The 17592-nt window shown below is 43.3% G+C and overlaps 8 protein-coding genes across 8 annotated transcripts; 1 reads left to right on the top strand and 7 right to left on the bottom strand.

Annotated features, from left to right (window-relative positions):
- Positions 1 to 1830: 1830 nt before the first annotated feature.
- Positions 1831 to 2768, bottom strand: K444DRAFT_540754 (myo-inositol-1-monophosphatase; the record flags this gene model as incomplete). The annotated part of the gene is made up of 2 exons (XM_024875737.1): positions 1831 to 2600; positions 2651 to 2768. The coding sequence occupies 2 exons, from the start codon at positions 2766 to 2768 to the stop codon at positions 1831 to 1833; spliced, it is 888 nt and encodes a 295-aa protein (XP_024730723.1).
- Positions 2769 to 3084: 316 nt separating this feature from the next.
- K444DRAFT_540618 (uncharacterized protein) lies at positions 3085 to 3834 on the bottom strand (the record flags this gene model as incomplete). The annotated part of the gene is made up of 1 exon (XM_024875726.1): positions 3085 to 3834. The coding sequence occupies one exon, from the start codon at positions 3832 to 3834 to the stop codon at positions 3085 to 3087; it is 750 nt and encodes a 249-aa protein (XP_024730722.1).
- A 798-nt stretch (positions 3835 to 4632) lies between these two features.
- On the bottom strand, positions 4633 to 5486 carry K444DRAFT_130235 (uncharacterized protein). The gene has a single exon (XM_024870448.1). The coding sequence runs from the start codon at positions 5402 to 5404 to the stop codon at positions 4838 to 4840; it is 567 nt and encodes a 188-aa protein (XP_024730721.1). The 5' UTR covers positions 5405 to 5486; the 3' UTR covers positions 4633 to 4837.
- Positions 5487 to 5512: 26 nt separating this feature from the next.
- K444DRAFT_540195 (uncharacterized protein) lies at positions 5513 to 6868 on the bottom strand (the record flags this gene model as incomplete). Its single annotated transcript, XM_024875689.1, has 5 exons — positions 5513 to 6063; positions 6120 to 6181; positions 6347 to 6431; positions 6481 to 6617; positions 6723 to 6868. The coding sequence occupies 5 exons, from the start codon at positions 6866 to 6868 to the stop codon at positions 5513 to 5515; spliced, it is 981 nt and encodes a 326-aa protein (XP_024730720.1).
- A 1067-nt stretch (positions 6869 to 7935) lies between these two features.
- On the top strand, positions 7936 to 10175 carry K444DRAFT_646302 (uncharacterized protein; the record flags this gene model as incomplete). The annotated part of the gene is made up of 5 exons (XM_024885186.1): positions 7936 to 8014; positions 8089 to 9389; positions 9436 to 9570; positions 9695 to 9763; positions 9831 to 10175. 5 exons carry the CDS (start codon positions 7936 to 7938, stop codon positions 10173 to 10175), a joined length of 1929 nt encoding a protein of 642 aa, XP_024730719.1.
- Positions 10176 to 14294: 4119 nt separating this feature from the next.
- Positions 14295 to 14729, bottom strand: K444DRAFT_699340 (uncharacterized protein; the record flags this gene model as incomplete). Its single annotated transcript, XM_024887984.1, has 1 exon — positions 14295 to 14729. One exon carries the CDS (start codon positions 14727 to 14729, stop codon positions 14340 to 14342), a length of 390 nt encoding a protein of 129 aa, XP_024730718.1. The 3' UTR covers positions 14295 to 14339.
- Positions 14730 to 15502: 773 nt separating this feature from the next.
- Positions 15503 to 17212, bottom strand: K444DRAFT_598116 (uncharacterized protein). The gene is made up of 5 exons (XM_024878520.1): positions 16959 to 17212; positions 16259 to 16895; positions 16176 to 16205; positions 15946 to 16129; positions 15503 to 15911 (listed from the first exon to the last, which is right to left on the bottom strand). Exons 2-5 carry the CDS (start codon positions 16742 to 16744, stop codon positions 15757 to 15759), a joined length of 855 nt encoding a protein of 284 aa, XP_024730717.1. The 5' UTR covers positions 16745 to 16895; positions 16959 to 17212; the 3' UTR covers positions 15503 to 15756.
- K444DRAFT_130222 (uncharacterized protein) lies at positions 16850 to 17508 on the bottom strand. The gene has a single exon (XM_024870447.1). It carries the CDS (start codon positions 17372 to 17374, stop codon positions 16955 to 16957), a length of 420 nt encoding a protein of 139 aa, XP_024730716.1. The 5' UTR covers positions 17375 to 17508; the 3' UTR covers positions 16850 to 16954.
- Positions 17509 to 17592: the final 84 nt, after the last annotated feature.

The raw sequence follows: 17592 nt of genomic DNA, 5'->3' as shown, positions 1-17592 counted from the left end.
AAGAAGTTGACCTCCGTCGTATCATGTCAGCCGTGAGATTTTAGTTCACCGAATGTGGGTGTGGAGTGGCGGGGGAAGAATTAAAATTTAACCCGCCTACAAATGCGACGAACGAAAAGCGATTTGATTGGGAAAAACATTAAAAGACGAACGAGCGACATATTTCTCACTCTTGCGTCTTAAAGTCTGAAGAAGCTATCCTCGCCTATTCAGAGGGGATCGAACGGGGTTTGAAGGTTAGCCGAACTGCCCCCTTTGCCCCAATTCGCCTCTCACGTGGTAGTCAGAAAAATCAACACTGACTTTCAATGCCCCAGGTCAAAATTGGCCACTTATTTGACCTTTCCCGGAGAAGGAATTCAGAATTTGGAGAATTTTTAAAGAGACTCGGTTAAGTAGAATTCGAATATACTACGAGTCGAGGGACGGGGGATTGAGATGTATAACTTCGACTTGGGACATTAAAAAATCAGTGCCGCCTTTTTGTCCACCACGAGCGCCCCCCGAAATGAGAGGCCAAAGAGTTTATTATTTCTTCTTAGCTCTAGAGCACATGCATGCATGATTTCAACTGGGAAGAAAGGAAGTCAACGGTTGCCCGGAGAGAAGAACTCTAACTATCGTATCTTGAGGCCATTTCAACTGGCAATTCTTGAGAAGTGCTCCTGTCCTACGAAGGGGTTACTAATTCTCTTCCCCTGCTGTTCTTTTGCCTTCTTCTTTTTTTTCTTCTTTTCTTTCTCGCATGGTCCCACTGGAACTGGATGAAGGGGTATTCTAACATCCACCAGATCTATACATTGGGTAGGGGCACGAGTCCGGGTCTAAGATGGAGGCCATCGAGATTGAAGGTCCCTTTATTGTGAAGTCTGATATTTTGCAAATAAACAAATTGCCACAGGGTTGCCTTGGTCTCCACTTCGTCGAACCGGTCAACAGAATTTATCCTCGTTTGCAGGAGATGGGCTAATGAAGAAGAAACGAAAAACCATCAGTGGAAGCCAGGGATGCACGGAAATTTTCTAACGTGAAATAACATCCTCATAGCCACTTGCCACGTTGGGCCATGGATCGAAAATAATTCTTTCTGCAATCAAGGCTTGGGGCATGGCAAGAAAATTTATTCCAGTGCAATCAATACACTCGGCGATCTGACGCATCGAGAGAAACGTGGCTAAAGTCATGGCCAAGGGAGAGACCCTCATTTGAAAGCAAGAGGTTGCTTACGACGATGTATATAAGCATATGTACGCCGTAGATGGTATTCGTGAAGAAGAAGAAACTTGGGAAGCTCGATCAACATTATGTGAAGTGGCATGTAATGCTTCATGGTGTGCTGGTGAGAGCAAGGTTTGAGCTCTCACACTGCAGTGGGAATCTTGATGTGATGCACCATGATCAGGCTTATCACTTTCCTGGGCAAAAGGTTGTCTGCCGGTTCTTTTGTTTTCTAGACACAGTGTCTAATCAAGAGAAGTAGCAAGAACCTTGAACTAGTAAAATGCTACAAGGAGAAAGTCTCAGAAACCTTTACGACCAGGGGAAGAAAATCAACGTTAGCAGACGAGTTCTCGAGGAACAGCGCTACCAAATTGGCTGGTTCTTAAAGCAGTTTTCGTTCGTGTGCTTGGGCGATTTATGTTAAGAACTGTGTCAGGGCTGTTAGAAACTGAGCTCTGGACTCCGAGAACGTCGTAAAAAGACTCCGTTGAAATGCAATCTTTCTATATCTAGGGGGTTCTATTCTAGCTCAGCGAGGCTCTAGTAGCTCATGTTACGGAAATGTGGAATGTTCAAAGAAAGACAAATCCGGCAACTCCTTTAACCACTTCAACTCTCGTAGATCATCTTCCCATCCCCAATTACTTTCCACATCTCCTCCACAATATCCCTCTGCCCACTGGGCGCCCCCCTAACAGCCAAATACGTCCTCCCCTCCATCGTCGGTTGCCAATCCCCCGGGTTCCCATCCACCATTATGCCCCCCGCCTCAACAAGAATACACCACCCAGCACATACATCCCAAGCCCAGCACCCACCCTCCCAGAAAACATCTTGCTGCCCTGCTGCCACAAGTACAAGATTCAACGCCGCAGAACCCCCCGAGCGGATGCTGTGCACCATCGCCCCGCCGTCATCCTTGCTTGCTGCGAGTTTGGAGAACACCTTCGTCTTCACTGCGAAGTTGTTCCCAGAGCGGTCAGAACCCCACTCTGTGCCAACTAGGCATGTACTAAGATCTTTCAACGGCTCTGGCTCTTGTTTCAGAGGCAGACGCAACTTCGTTCCATTGCGTGTAACAAACGACCCCTTGCCCTTGATTCCCGTATATAATTCGTCTAGGAACGGATTGTATATGACTCCAACAGCAGCAGACTTGTTGACTGCAAGACCAAGAGATATGCAAAAGGCAGGGTACGTATGCACGAAGTTCGTTGTGCCGTCGATGGGGTCGACGATGAAGGTGGGTTCTTCGGTGAGCTTTTGGCCCTGGTAGTAGGTTTCTTCCCCAATGAATTTGAAGGTTGGATAGGCAGAGAGCAGGCGAGTAGAGACCAACTTTTCGACTGCTTGGTCGGTTTCGGTGACGAGGTCGGCCGCTAGGAGAATTAGCTGTGCTGTCTGGGGGAAGGGCTAGGGTTGGACATACAATTTTTCTTCGTACCAGAGGAGAGGTACGAAGGTGTTGCAGCCATCATCATGCGCCCGGCCTCGTGGGCGACGGAGATGAGGAGGTCATGGATCTCTTGCAGGTTGATTTCGGCCATGTTGTGCGAAATGAGTTGTGGTGGGGAGAAGTCGGGGAGTGAAGGGAGAGATGGTGGGATGGCGGGATGGTGGGGTTAAAAGAAGACTTTCACGATCTTCCAGATCTTATCAACACGTGCATGGCAGGAGAAGCGTCTCGAAATGGACAGGATCCATCGGATCATCAGACACTCACAGGTTCGCAGAAAACTAGATATGATTGAAATTCAGAGAAAGCCATTGCTTTTCAAAGCTTGAACATATCGTAAAATCGTGAAAATACCCCACCGCCCACCGCCAACGCCAACGCCAACGCCAAATCTGTGAGACCAACAACTACATATTCTCTCTGAACATTGACCTTCTCTCCGTAGGACTGTCTGCACTATCCTGTGACTTGTGGCCCTGGGTTGTATTCGCATGCGAAGTGTCTATCGGCCGCGGGCTAATTCCTCTGAGGCTGACGTTGCTTGGCTCTGCGGAATCATCGAATGGGTTCAAGGTCGCTGGTGCCTTTCCCTTGCCCATCTCCTCATCATATCTCCTGTCTAGACCGGCTTGACTTCCCCCGATGTATGGTTCCGGCTCTCGACTCAGACTTCTTCCTCGAGCTCCCTCTCCGTATCCTGGTGGCGCCATCCCAGGGGTTGGTGCAAGTCCGCCGGGCCGATGTAAACCAAGCTCTTGCTCCTCGTCATATCCTCCCGGGCCATATGCGTCTGCCTCCGTCCCTACTCTCGCATCCCACGCCTCATCGGGATCCAGATGTCCAAATCCTCTATTGCTTGCTCTTCCGCGCACATTGCTGCTCAATGGCTCTTCGTAAGCTCCTCCCGCCGATCGGTTGTTGCGATTCCTGAACGCGCGAACCTTATCATTGACCCATCCGACAATTCCTCCTGGTGCTGGACCTGGCGCGCCGTATCGTTCGGAGCGTTGGAAGGGATTGTAGGAGGAGAGGGTTGGTTGAGGGAGGCCGAGTCTCCGAGCTCGAAGGTGAGTGTAGATGACCCAAGCCGCGAGGCCGGCAATGAGCAGGAACACAACAATAATAAAGAATGCGCCTAGGCCGCCGATATGTGCCATTTTGAGAGAGTTGCGACTGCGCGATAGTGTTTGCGACTCGGTGTCCCAGCAGCGTTGGGGCGAAGAGGAGGAAGGCAGGTGTTGATGCTGGTGCTGATGCCTTGATTGTTCTCCAGCTCGCATCTGGATATCATGGCCCTCTCCTCTGCTCTCTCGAGCTAATTGTGGCGCAGCTGGAAAGTTTAACCGGCGACCAGATCAGGTGATACGTCACGTGAAGCTCTGAGGTGAGATTTCGGATCATGCTTTTGTACGTAATGAAGCACACGTGGAATCACGTAAGCTCGTTCGAGACCTCAGCAGCCTGATCAAAAGGGCCCGAACGTGCAGGAATGTAAACCTTACGTCCTTTTTACTCTTGCCAATCACAATACAACCAATGAAAATACAATTCCCTCCTCGATTTTTCTCTTTTCCTTTCGTTGTTCCACTTCGTCTCCAATAAAAGATATGGCGTAGTGAGTAAACATATACAGAATGCAGATGACTTGCGTTAAGTTGCGGAAGTGATGTTGTGTCGTTGCGAATTCGCTTGAAGCCCCCTCACCGCATTTTTCCTCCTCACGTCTTCGTGCACAGCAGGATCGCCTCATGGAAACTGGAATTGTTGGGGTTTCACGCTTTACAATTGAATTTCCTTGCTGTTATTGATTTGGACAAGCGGCCGTTGGTATGGCCTTCTGCACTATTCCTTCACTCGTATTCATGGCCATTTCGAGCGAGAACAAGTGGAGAAGTCGGCCTCTTGCATTCCCGGGTGTTAAACCAAACTCTTGACTGGCTTCGGAAGCAGCGTGCCTTTCGGCGTCTCCTGCGGGACCAACATGTCCGTTTTCATTGCTGGGAGTGACTCGCTTTTTGTCGACAGCTCGGAGGACCAAATGCTTCACGCACGCGGTGGCCACAAGTTCCCCCCAATACATATCCATTGACATCTTTCTGGACCACTCTAAGTTCCATATATCTATCCAAATACTCAATTGGAAGCAAACGCCCTTCGGGTTTAAGACGGTACCTTGAGCCTAAGAGGCCCTTGTTGCGCTGTTTGTAACTGTTCCGAAGATGTACCTTCATTGGGTAATGTTGGTCTTCGAGATGATTGTTCCACAGAGGCGGTGCTAGGCTCTTTACGAGTAACTCCCTCACCTACATTTACACTAGTCAAGCTGCCTGCCCTTAAATGTTGTCCTCGAACCGGTGTGACGCTCCTATCTGCACCGCGGCTTCGCTCGTATCTGTCTTTGTGTTTGTCATAGTTCCTATGGAAATATTCCTCGTATGGAATCTTAATGAACCTATTTCCGTGTTCATCCCTCCACTCCATTTCGTGCACAAAGAGGCCTCGGCTAGTCGTGGTTCGATTCGGCGTACGTACTTGATGTAGAGACTCGCCCGAGACCCTTTCTCCGGGGGTAGGAACTGCCTGCGGCGGCGGACGGACTTTGGCTTCTCTCGAAGTTCTTCTATGTGGCAAGCCTCGGGCCTCATCATTCGTATTTCCAGCCGCAACTCCTTGGGATAATACTGCAAGCCGGCACCTATCAAGCATTACCCTGATCACTGAAGGCATGTATCCCCCTTGTTTCTTCACGTACCAAGCCCCTGAGACAGCGAAGGCAGGACCAACAACTGCTGCCCATTGGCCTGCAAGAAGAACGAAAACTGTTAGCTATCTAGCTCATGTCAATGGAGAGCATTGCCTACCAACAGCCGACATGGGCTCACTCTGCCAATTAACCTGGGCACTGGAGAAGTTCAGCTCGCCCAGGACAAGAATACAGACTACGAAAGCGCCAATCACGAGGGATTCCTGATTGTCCAGGATCTTCCGGACCAGTTCCTTTCTATTTCGTGGGATAGCTTTTGTACTTCCACCTGCGCCCTGCTTATCGTCTTCTCGAATGGCCCAGTCCTCCAGCCAGTTATGCTTGAGAATTTTGATCCAAATGGACATTAGATAAAGCACCGGTGGGATACAACATCCGGCGGCGAACAGGGTGCCCATGCCAAAAGTGATCCTTTCTGGTGCGGGGACAACGAAAACATTATTTGCTGATCCTTGTCGAATACGAGAGAACGGGCCAGCGAAAACTGAACAGGTGAGGTTACAAGTAGGGGGATAAGTGTAGTTGAACACCCGCGCCTCGGTGGAGGTGGGTTGGCCGGAATCGTCATATGGGCAAGGGTGTGGTTTGGTCCGACAGAACTCGACTGTCAAACTCAATAATCCTTTGATTGGAGAATGTGAGTCGGTTATTCAACAGCTCACTCAGGCTACTACTCACCGGCAAGGATAAGGATGGTCCATGGCAAGAGCAATTTCCGTCCTGAGGCCTTCCAGTAAGTTCTATAGAGGAAGAGAATATTAGTATTGGCATGAGTGAACCAAAATAATAGATTCAAGACAGTATCTTGCGTATCATTCAACCTTAGTATGTTGCTTAAGCAATTCACCAGTTGCAAAATATGAGGGTACAAGCCTTGTTTCCTAGTTCGGGGGACTTAGGCCTACCCAGACCGTTTGACTGTAACGGGACCAACCAAGATTCCTATTGAGCATAATTGAAATGCTCCAAAGATATCCATATCGACGAAACCTAGATTTTCTCGTCAATCACCCGGAACATGACGGACCAAAGCTCCTACCATCGTTGTGAAGAGCCGCGAGGACGACCGCATGGATCGCGGCCACGGCAGGGAAAATCAACGCTGTAGCTAAACAGACTTGTTTGAGAAGTTCGGATTTATTCTTAACCAAACAGACAGCGACGAGAATATAATATCTAACGTTCAAAACAAGACAGAGATTAGTTCCACGTTTCCAATTGATCTGCACCAATATGGTGGAGGACAAGTGGATAGATCAAGTAGATGAAGGACATGCTTACAAAACCCGACAACCCACGCCGTATTGGCCAGAGAGCGGGAATTCGCAGATGACTTGCAAGACTTGGCTTGTGGTATTGGTTGCTGTCTGTGGATTGTTGCGCCTGGATAGGGTTTCGAGCACCACGGCTGACGGCAGTCTTGCCATCGTTGAGAGTGTCAAAAGGATACAAAAGCTCGGGAGGCTAAGGCTAAACACGTTGGCAAGTAAAGGTTTATCTATTGCCCAGACGCCAGCCTGAAAGGTGAGGCTGCGAAAAAGAAAGTATTTACGCCCATATTCGTAACCCTGCGGACCGCAGTCCAGTCAGCCCTGCCATGACTACCTCAGTGAAGGATTCTTTGAACGCTCAGAGCCTCACGACACTTCAGAGGGCGATTGACATGGTATGATCCTGTAATGAATGCGCCACACCACGCCCACAAAGGGATGTGCCGTGTGTTCTTCTACCCAGAGCTTGCGCATTGCTGGATGCGTCGCCGATCAGGTGAAACATTCAGGCAAAATATGCCCAAGCCCCGAGTGGGAGTTTCCCGCTCCTTAATCGGCTCACCGATCGTCGCTTAAACAGTGACCATGACCTCTCTTCCCTTCCTTCATACAATATTACGCAGAAGGTACAGCCAACATAGTCCGTCTACTAACGACTTGCCACCAGGCGCAAGACCTCAATTGGCAAATCTTTATTAGCCTCTGACGAAGGATGCTTTGTCCCCGAACAGCTTCACACTACGATTCTATACCTTTTGATTGTGCGCGATCCGCACGCAATTTTTGGCGTCCAATCTGGACCTCATTTTTACCGCTGCGGCGTTTATGGTGCTCCGTCGTGCTGTCTCAGCGCACAACTGAACTCTTGTGGCGCAACCTAAAGCCCGTTGCCTAGGCATGGCTTGAGGCTGTGAACAATGGAGGCTGATAGTCCACCCTGATTCCGAGCCTTTCTGTTTCTGCATTGCTACGGAACCGATACTCGCTCCAACCCAAGTCCTCCTTTTGCTGGAAATCATATTCGCAAATACGTGGATTTTGTTGCTCGGAACTTCATCGACACCTTGCAAATCTGATCCCATACCGCCAGAAGCCGTCCTGACCATCTTTCTCTCTCTGCCTGCACCAAAGAGTCGTGTCCGAAAGCGACCCTCTCTCGCGTATTCCAACGCCAAGGCACCGGCTCGTGGTGCTCGCTGGCATCAAGACTCCGCGCGAGCAAAATGGAACAATTTAGTACAGACACCAGCCAGATCAGAAGCTGGCGTTCAATCATTACACTTGTTGTGTTCGCTGGCACCAGTAAGTCCGAAACAGCGAGATATCTGACTAAGTCGTCTAGAGATCATATTATTAACTTTTCCTTTTCCGTACAGATACAATTGTCCTGTTCCCATTTCACATCCCAATCCATCGATGTATTTCCGATCCTATCCATAATACCCTAAGAGGCTTGGAGATCATGCCGGACGAGCGTTCTCGGAGTAATAAAGGATTCCCAGTGAACCTTGTCACGGCACCCTTGATCGCGGATCTATTCCTTCTCGCTATCCGCGCAATTGGCAAGAGAGAAGTTCACGACGGCACACTCGGAGCAAACGATATCCTGCCTTATAACATCATGATTTTCTTCCTTACACTAGCATATATCGCCATATCGATCGACTGTTCCGGCCTGATTCGGTTGCTCGCATTGAAGGTACTTAAAAAAGGAGGCAAGAAGGGGAGACTGCTCTTCTTATTACTTTATATCTTCTTCTTTGTTCTAGGCAGCTTCATCGGAAACGATCCTATTATTCTTTCCGGAACCGCGTTTCTCGCCTATTTGACTCGAGTGTCAAATAATATTACACACCCACGAGCATGGATTCATACTCAATTTGCTGTAGCAAATATTGCTTCGGCAATTCTTGTCTCCTCGAATCCGACTATTCTCGTACTCGCGGGTGCATTTGGGATCAAATTCATCACGTACACTGCAAATATGGTTGTCCCTGTCTTTATTACATTTATCGTTCTTTTCCCATTCTTATTATTTGTAATTTTCAAAAAAGAGAAGCATATCCCGCGCAAGACCGAGGGGGCCTGGCTCCTTAAAGAGCAAACGGACAAGAAGCCGGTAGACCCTAACATTCCTGATAGCAGGGAGCTTGCCGAAGGAGAGGACGATCCAGAAGCAGACGAGGTCTTAAATCCTTTTATCAACAGGAAGAGCGCTATGTTTGGGGCTTTTGTTATGTCCGCCACCCTTATCACCCTGTTGGTGGTCAATGCTAGTGACCAGAAGAAAGGGGGCAAAGAAACGCCCGTGTTTTACATCACGCTGCCTGCTGCATTCATGATGTTCTGCTGGGATCTTGGGTCGGGATGGTTGAACAGGGAGGATAACCGGAAAATTGCTAAAGAGGCGCTGGAAAAGAAAAAGGCTAGAGTCAGGCGGGAGCGAGCGGGAGTTCAATCTTCATTCTTGATTCTGCCTCTAAAAGATGAACGTCTGCAGAACGGGCAACGAGCGACCACTGAAAACGAGGCACAAGGATCAGCTCGCCCAGACTCTAGCGAGGCTCAACAAATAACGAGGACGGTTGTAGGCAAAAAGGACGAGGAGGAAGGATCTGAGTCTATACGAATCTCGGCTGATATCCTGCGGGAAAATGATTCAAGAAAGCCCATCCTTGTGCGATTTATATCGCGCGCCAAATTTGCACAGTGGCGGTTGAGAGCTACGTTCCCCAGTTACAGCAGTGCTTTCTCTTTTACCATACAAGCTCTTGCCTTTCGCTTTCTCGATGTTCGTTCTGGTGCAAGGCTTGGTGGCACAAGGCTGGGTTGCAGTATTTGCCTATGGATGGGATTATGTATGTGGATTCACGAATCTCTTTTCCCCTTGTTCAGAATCATCCAAGTTTATTGGACAATTCCTGTTCCAATACACCTTAGAAGCGGGTTGGCTGGGACAATCATGCTAATACAACCTGCTAGTGGGTGAACACGACAGGAACCGTTGGTGCTATTACAGGGATTGCTTTCGTATCTGTAATTCTATGTAATGTAAGCTTTTAGAAACATTCTGTCGAAAATCATATATCGGTAACTAACGTGCTGTTTCTCTCACTAGTTTGCAGGCACAAACATCGGTACTACTATTCTTCTGTGCCGTGTTATTCAAACGTGGAAACAGATCCATGTTGAAAACAGCCTTCCAATTTCAGACCGGACCCTCTGGGGAACAATATATGCTATGGCGCTTGGTGTCAACTACCGTGCCTTTAGTGCTGCGTTCAGCGCCTCACTTGCCGGTCTCCTCTGGCGAGATATCCTTGAAAAGAAAGAAATCCCAGTTAAGCGTCTGGATTTTGCTCGTATTAATATGCCTATTATCTCGATCGCTATGGCGGTAGGATGTTCGACACTTGTTCTCCAGAACCACATTATGAGGAGCGATAAACCTTTTAACACATGATAGATAATACATGGTTAGATTGTGGACAAGAGGGATTCATGTTATTGGTGAGGCCTCCGAGGAGAAATTTCGAGACGGGAGCGGATGAAACGTAACGAGAGTTATATAGTCTATACGTCTAGCTTTCCTAATGTCCATTGATTTTGTTTGTGTGTTTATAAGTACAATCAGGTCAGATAAGTCTTCGTTACGTGATTCGCCTCAAATATATTTCACCCAATTTTTAAAATTAAGTAGCCCAAATAGGTTCAAATTAAAGCTATTTAGTATTTAGTTGCTCCTTCCTCATTTTTAAGGCAAGCTGCCCACCTTCTTGGTATAGAATTACAGAGTTTTAAGAGAAAGTTTCCATTAATCTGGTACTATACTATTTGCAATACCTGTCTTATCTCCTTTATATTTTTGACCATATACCTTTATATAGCAATTAGATCCTTAATATACTTCTATAGATTTTTAATTGGATTGAGATTAGGCGATTATAGTAGCTATTTTATCTGCTTAATTCTCTTATTCTCCAAATACTTAATAATGATTTTAGCAGTATGCTATAGAGTATTATCCTCTTATATTATAACCTTATTACTATATTTCTCTCTTATACTATTATAGAATAGAATAAATAGGTATTAAAGTACCTACTTATACTGCTTTACTATTATATTCTCTCCTTCCGGTAGTATATATAACGGCCCTATCTCGTCTCTATAAAAACAACTCTATATACCCATACTAGTCCTTCTGCTCTTGAATATAGGTCGTAAATTCTTATCCGTATACTCCTCTTCCTTTCCAGCCTCTCTGGTTACCTAGAAACCTCTCAAATCTTCTCCAATTTCAAAAGTCATCTTATTACTCTAATATACCCTCCGATTATTCCGTTTTATAGCTTTTTCTTCCCGATAATGGAACCGACGCTTTTGCTTATACAAGGGGATCAAGAAGGGCTTCTTATATAGTCTATACTTTGCTTTTCCAAAGAATTTGAGAAGAATTATAATTATATAATAATAGAGATACTTACCGGATTTAGAAAGTATTCCAAGCGATTTTAGACTAGTTCTTGGCTTCTTAACTATATCTCGTATAAGCTTCCGAGTAGCTCTAAAGTCGAGTTTCTATAGAGTACTACTTCTTGGCTTGGATTTAAATATATTATTATTCGCAAGGGACTACTATTAGATAAATAAAGTAATGGTAGTACGGGATACCTTAGTTTTGGTTGAAATCTGAAGGAGTATATAGCCTTTATAATAGAGAATCTAAAGCCTTAATCTTTTGGCCGGAATAAGCTCCTTTCGAGTAATTTTTAATATAATAGTTATAATTTAAAGTTTAAAGGAATATTATTAAAGAAGTAAGAACTAATTCAAGTTTTATTATGGGAAGGTAAGATAAAGTATATAAGAATTTAAGTGAAAAAGTAGCAATAACTAATCTGACCTAATTATATTTTAGTATAGTTTAAGTAAGGGCAGTATATTAAAGAATTAATTATATTAGTTAAATTAATTATATTAATTAAATTAATTAATTATATTAATTAAATTAATTAATTAAATTAATTAATTAATATAATTAGATTATAATTAATATAATTCAGTTTCTTTTAATTTAATTTAATTTAATTAATTAATCTTGATTAATTTAATTAATTTTTAATTAGTTATATAAAAAGACAGTTTCTTAACTTTTCTATTTTTCTTTTTGCTTTTATTTATTAGTAATTAAATAGCCCTATAATTTATTAATAATACTATAATAAAGACACTAAATTAAGTTAAGAACTAACTAATTACTCTTTTTCTATAATAATAAACTAAGAAATCTCTTTAATAACTTAATTATTGTCTTTTTTATTTTATTTATTTATTTATTTTAATTTGTTTTTTTTTAAATATATTCTAACTTTTTAAATAAAACATTTTCTTAAAAATACTCTTATTAAATTTAATATATAATTTAGATACTAGTAAATCTTTTATAGAAAATAAGCTTATTATATAAAGAAATTTTTAATTCTAAAGAATTCTAAACATTTTTTCTAATTAGAATTTTTTTATTAAATTTAAAGTACTTATTATTAATAAAGCTTGCTTTTTAATTATTTTATTTATAATTAATATAATTTATAAGAGAGTAAAGCAAAAAGTACTAAAAACTCGAGGGTTTAAATATTTTATTTAATTTAATAAGTAGTTATCTAAATAATTATAGTACTAATATAATTAGATTAAATTTCATTTTGGCCTTATTTTAGCTTCTAGTTCTCTAATATTATATATGTTATTATATATCTAATTATATACTTTATTAATTAGATTATAATTAGAATACTAGAAGTTATATTAGTAAATATAAATATAAATAATAAAAGCCAGATTTTCTTTTATTAAAGAAATATATTATAGTTTTAAGGAAGTTTTAGTGCTTTTAAATTTCTTTAAATATAAAAGTATATAGGAAAATACATTTTTTTAGTACTTTTAGAAATAAAATAATAAATAGTTTTTAATTTTAGTAAAAGATTTTCTAATTTCCTTTTTCTTAAATAAAAAAAGAATATAATAAAATAGAAATAATTATTTAATTTTAAAGAAAGATTTTGAAAATCTTCTTTTAAGCTTTTAGTAATTACTTAATTAAATATTTTTTATTTTATATTTCTTAAAGAAAAGAAAAAAGTAAAAAATAATAAAAGAAGATTTTAATTTTAAATTTTTCTATTTTTAAGCCTTTAATAACTAATTAAATATTTCTTTAAATTATATAATAATAATATTTTCTGTTATATGAGTCTTTTTATTATATTAGTTTATTATTATAATAGAAATATAAAATAAAATATAAAATTCGAAAGTAAAAATTAATTAATTTCTAAAAACTAAAAAGAAATAATAATATATATATATATAAAATTATATATATAAATTAATATATTTAAAGATTATTTAATTATAATAAAGTAATTATTATAATAAAGTAATTATTATAATAAAGTAATTATTATAATAAAGTAATTATTATAATAAAGTAATTATTATAATAAAGTAATTATTATAATAAAGTAATTATTATAATAAAGTAATCTTAGTTGTGGTGTTTACCCCCGCCGCCGCCCCCCCCCCCCCCCCCCCCGGGGTTTATCGCCCGCCGTATTAGGCAAGGTGTATACACAAGCCAGCCGCCGCTTTTGACGTTTATAAAAGTTGCGCTCCCTTATTGCTTATTTATCCTCCTCTTTAATTTTTTCTTAACCCTTCCCTCGCTCGGCCGCTTGGTGTCTTGCCATACGCTCCCTACCCCTCTTGCCTAGACTTACCTAGAATCCTCCATCGGCCTTGCCGTAGCTAAAAACCTTAATAATACAGTTGGTTTAAAGCTAAAACCCTCGATCTCTTACTCTAGAGTCGATGCTCTTAAGTGTCTATAACAGCGATTATTCCTTTTAAGTTAATTAGATTAGTTAAGATACAAGCATAAACTCAGCTCAGCTTCCTCTCCTTGCTGTCGCACTATTATAACCCTTACGGCAATACCCCTCGGTGATTACGATAGCAGAGGCTTTGACTTTAGCATTCCTTCCGTGAGTTGCGACCTGGCTAATCGAAGAAATGCCTCCCGACGACGTCGCTAGTTACTGCCTAGCTTCACCGCGGATGAATTACGTGGAGCTCCTTTTCGAAGTGGAGACGATAATATGCGCTACGTGCCTTGATTTGGGCTGACCTGCGTCGAGAAGGGCCGATGCCTGCCTACATGGCTATGACAGATTACAGATTGTATTATCGAAACTTCTATTAAGCATCCTGCGGACCGAATACGAAACGCCACTGGTGAGAAGACTGGGTTAGAAGTGGGCAGGGATTACCTTCTTGTCTTTGCTCACTGTTTCATATATTGCTTTTTCGTTGTCTCTCTCTCTACTGCATAGGCTCTTATTCCCCACATACCACTTTCTTGATCACTGTTTCTTTTAGAATTCACTTTGAATCCTTTTATTACTTTGATTCTCTTAGTTCAACACAACCTTACCACTACGATGGTTGGTACGCGTAAGACCCCTGGCGGAAAGACTACATTTACGTTGGACGGTTCCCTCGGTTTGCAGGTGGTGGGTGATGAAGAGGATATAACTGATATTACCGACCAGTCTTCTGCGATTTACCTTGCAGGATCGGTCGTCTCAACAAAGCCTAGCGGTCTGTCCAATTGTGGAGGCAAAGTTCGGTCACGTTCCAGGTTTGAGGAAATCTGAATGTCCTCCCGATTCGTATCATTGAAGTCCAGGTCCTCTTGCAATATGCTAGAAATTCTTGCTTCATTTGCTCCAGGTGGTGATTTGATACTGAGCAGTTTCCATGGGACCACGTAGGCGAAATTGTCTCTGCTCGAGCTCATGTATCTAAAGAGCAGTCGCATGCCCCGTGGACTTGCCACGAGTTCCATTAGCCCAGGATAGCGGCCCGAGGAAGCCTGTCTCGCAAATTCAAGCACTAAAGCAGAAATGCCGGCAGCAATGGGTGTTGCTACGGACGTCCCCGAAAGGCGCATCGTGGATCCGTGGTTATGATCGACGGGCCACAACGATTCAACTCCTTCGCCAAGAACACTAAAATTCTCGTTGTATTCGGCTGGAGCCGGATTGAAGTTGGAGCGAAGACTAAGACGCCATTTGCAATGGCTTTACCAACAGCCTCCTCGATTATCCTGTCCGCCCAGTTGAACGAGACTAAAAGGTTGATCACGTCAACATGGCACACATCTACCGCCCAACTTATAGCCTGGCCAACTGTCAGTATATAGGATAGCATTTACGAATGCGGCCTACTAGAATTTAGAGTAAAGTGAAATTTTATACTAAAACCCAAACTACTCCGGCTAATAATACTACCTTTAGCCTCACAATGCTGATGGGTACCGTCTCATCAAACGGATCATCTTCGATCCTCTTAGGTCATCTTGTGAATGCCTTGACTTGAGGGAGCATTATTCTAATGGCGATGACCACCGCTTAATATCCACATTAAGCGAGGTGTGCTTGGTTTTTGGTACCAACAAATTGTTTGTACTAGTGATTTGATAGTACCAGTGTTTTTTTGGTGCCAACAAATTATTTGCACCAGTGATTTAATAGTACCAATAGTCTCTTGGCACTAGTTGTTTCTTTGTACCAACCATCTAAGCACCAAAACTCTGCGCTTGAAAGCCTAGTTTCAGCGATGGAGCGCTAATTCTAGACCCTAAAGCTCACAATTACCTACTATTGCTTATCTACAAGCATAAAATTCATAATTTTTTAATTTAAAGCTACGTAATAGCTCTCACCAAAATCCAACTCTTCTCCTATATCACTTCTCTTGAACACCTTCTCAAATCCCAACCACTACCTTATCTCAACCTACAACCGCCTACGCCTTGACAGTAATACTAGGCGCGAGCGCCCTAGACGTCGCACTAAAATAAACTTCAAGAATGATAGACTTGCCAACAATGTCTCCCTAAAACAAAAACGTCATTATCTTAAACGATTGGCCTTGAACACAACAGCCTCTACTTTGTTCCTTGCTCTATTACCGTTTTATATGGCGTACTTTCTCGTCCACTCACGCGCCGTTGCTTCATAACGTGCTGGATCAGTCTTATAGACGTGGGCTATTTCTGGCACCAGAGGCTCGTCGAAATTTGGATTCTCCAAAAGCCAGCATATCGAAAGCAAAACTGCTAATTTTAGTACTCTCCTGCCATATAAATAGGCTCCAGCCATCACCTTTTGAAGTCGTATACGCAGGAGTCCATTGGTCTGCTAAAATGTTTAACGAAATCGACCCGTTTATATTAATATTGGGGTGGTAAACTCGGGTAGTGAAATTGACCCTAACAGGTTTGAAGGGATATTCGGTAGGAAAGTGAATAGCCAGAAAGAATACCCCTCCGACGTATGGTGTATCGGACTAGAGAGTGGTCAGAAATGCTAGCTAAGACAGATGGTGATCTTACCGGACCCATAATCGTTCCCGACCAATGGTACTAAGATCGAATTAGCTGCTTCCCGCAAAAACCAGTGAGTATTTTGCATGTACCATATCGTCTCCAATCGGACTAGCAGAACACGAGCTAGGTGGATCACGGTCAAAGTCTGCCAACTCCTTGCGCAATCTCCTTAGAGTATCTGGTATGCCGGCGCTGCTGGAGTTGGAAGGAGGCAATGGCGATGCTAGTCGGCGAAATCGGATCAATTCAGGCTCATATAAGGGCAGTTTGATGACTGAAATGACGGATATCTCGGTAAGGCTCAACCCGGAAGAGATGGACCAGGCCCGGGATCTAGTAGTCGATACTGATGAGACAGCGTCTACCTCTCGATCGTCCACTCTGCTATAGACTCTGGTAGAGGCTAAAACTAGATCAAAGGATTCTTCCACAGTCAAGGCTTTGTGTGAAGGCTCTAAATTGTCGCATTCAAGATTATTGCTTATGGCTTCTTGGATGGGCGACGCCATATTGATTATTCTTGCAGGTCTGGAATCTGACTCTCTCAATCTCTGGCAGCTCTTAGCAGACTCCATATTTCGATCGCCCAGGTGTTCAAGTTCAATAACATCTGGCGGTAGTTGGAGGTTTTCTAGTCGTCGGGATAGCTCCGAATCCAGCTCTACTTCTTGCTCGATGTGCCGCCGCAGGTTACCGGCAGCCTCTCCCGCCTGAAGGTCCGAATCGCTAGGAAAAGCCAAAATTAAGCTTCACTAAAGAACCTAGAGGCCTGAGAGGCTATGGGCTTACCACTGAATTATCTGCAGGAGGAGCGTCAACGACGTCTTGTGTCTCTGCAATTGGTTTACAAGGCGCTCGACACCAAGTTGTACCTTCGTCCACGTTAGGCGTGCTAAGTAAGACGTTTTGACTTGTTTCGAGAGCGGGCTGACCAGCGACTCTAGCTCGGAAAATACAAGCACTGTCTGTGTCAAAATCACAACGATATCATCAAGCTGAATCAGCGCAGCACGCCCCCCTGGCACTTTAGTCGCTCTGTCAAGGAAAGTTTGCAATGCACGAAAAATAAGCTGGATATGGTCCACCTCCGTCACCACCGCCGAGACCAGTGTTGGCGCATCCTTAATCTGGCCAAGGAGATTGGAGACTTGCACCGCTGCGGTAATAATGCCAGTGATTGACGAAATAACATTGAGGGGATCCATTATTGATGCCGCGCACCCGCGAGGGTTGGTTGCCGCCCTGTGGCTTTCGGGGAAGTTATCGAGATGTTGAGTAAAAGAAGAGGTTTTAAGGTTGTCGAAGATTGTTGTTTTGCCGACTTTCACGTTAAAGCCTGGGCGTTCCGAGGGAGCATTACCTTAACTAAAAATAGATGAATGTTTGAGCTTCTGCGGGGCGCTTGACTCGAAGCGTAAAAAAA

This window comes from Hyaloscypha bicolor (genome assembly GCF_002865645.1).
Source record: "Hyaloscypha bicolor E unplaced genomic scaffold K444scaffold_136, whole genome shotgun sequence".
Lineage (NCBI taxonomy): Eukaryota > Fungi > Ascomycota > Leotiomycetes > Helotiales > Hyaloscyphaceae > Hyaloscypha > Hyaloscypha bicolor.
The sequence above is the reverse complement of the archived record's forward strand: the minus strand, read 5'-3'. Positions and strand labels throughout refer to the sequence as shown.

What these genes read in the sequence shown, in the direction of transcription:
- K444DRAFT_130222 (XM_024870447.1), bottom strand. Translation starts at nt 17,374, where the DNA reads ATGGATCCCCTCAATGTTATTTCGTCAATCACTGGCATTATTACCGCA.
- K444DRAFT_598116 (XM_024878520.1), bottom strand. Translation starts at nt 16,744, where the DNA reads ATGGAGTCTGCTAAGAGCTGCCAGAGATTGAGAGAGTCAGATTCCAGA. An exon ending in GTCCGATTGGAGACGATATG is followed by an intron (nt 16,206 to 16,258) that starts GTACATGCAAAA and finishes ATTCGATCTTAG; the next exon opens with TACCATTGGTCGGGAACGAT. An exon ending in TGCGTATACGACTTCAAAAG is followed by an intron (nt 15,912 to 15,945) that starts GTGATGGCTGGA and finishes ATGGCAGGAGAG; the next exon opens with TACTAAAATTAGCAGTTTTG.
- K444DRAFT_130235 (XM_024870448.1), bottom strand. Translation starts at nt 5,404, where the DNA reads ATGCCTTCAGTGATCAGGGTAATGCTTGATAGGTGCCGGCTTGCAGTA.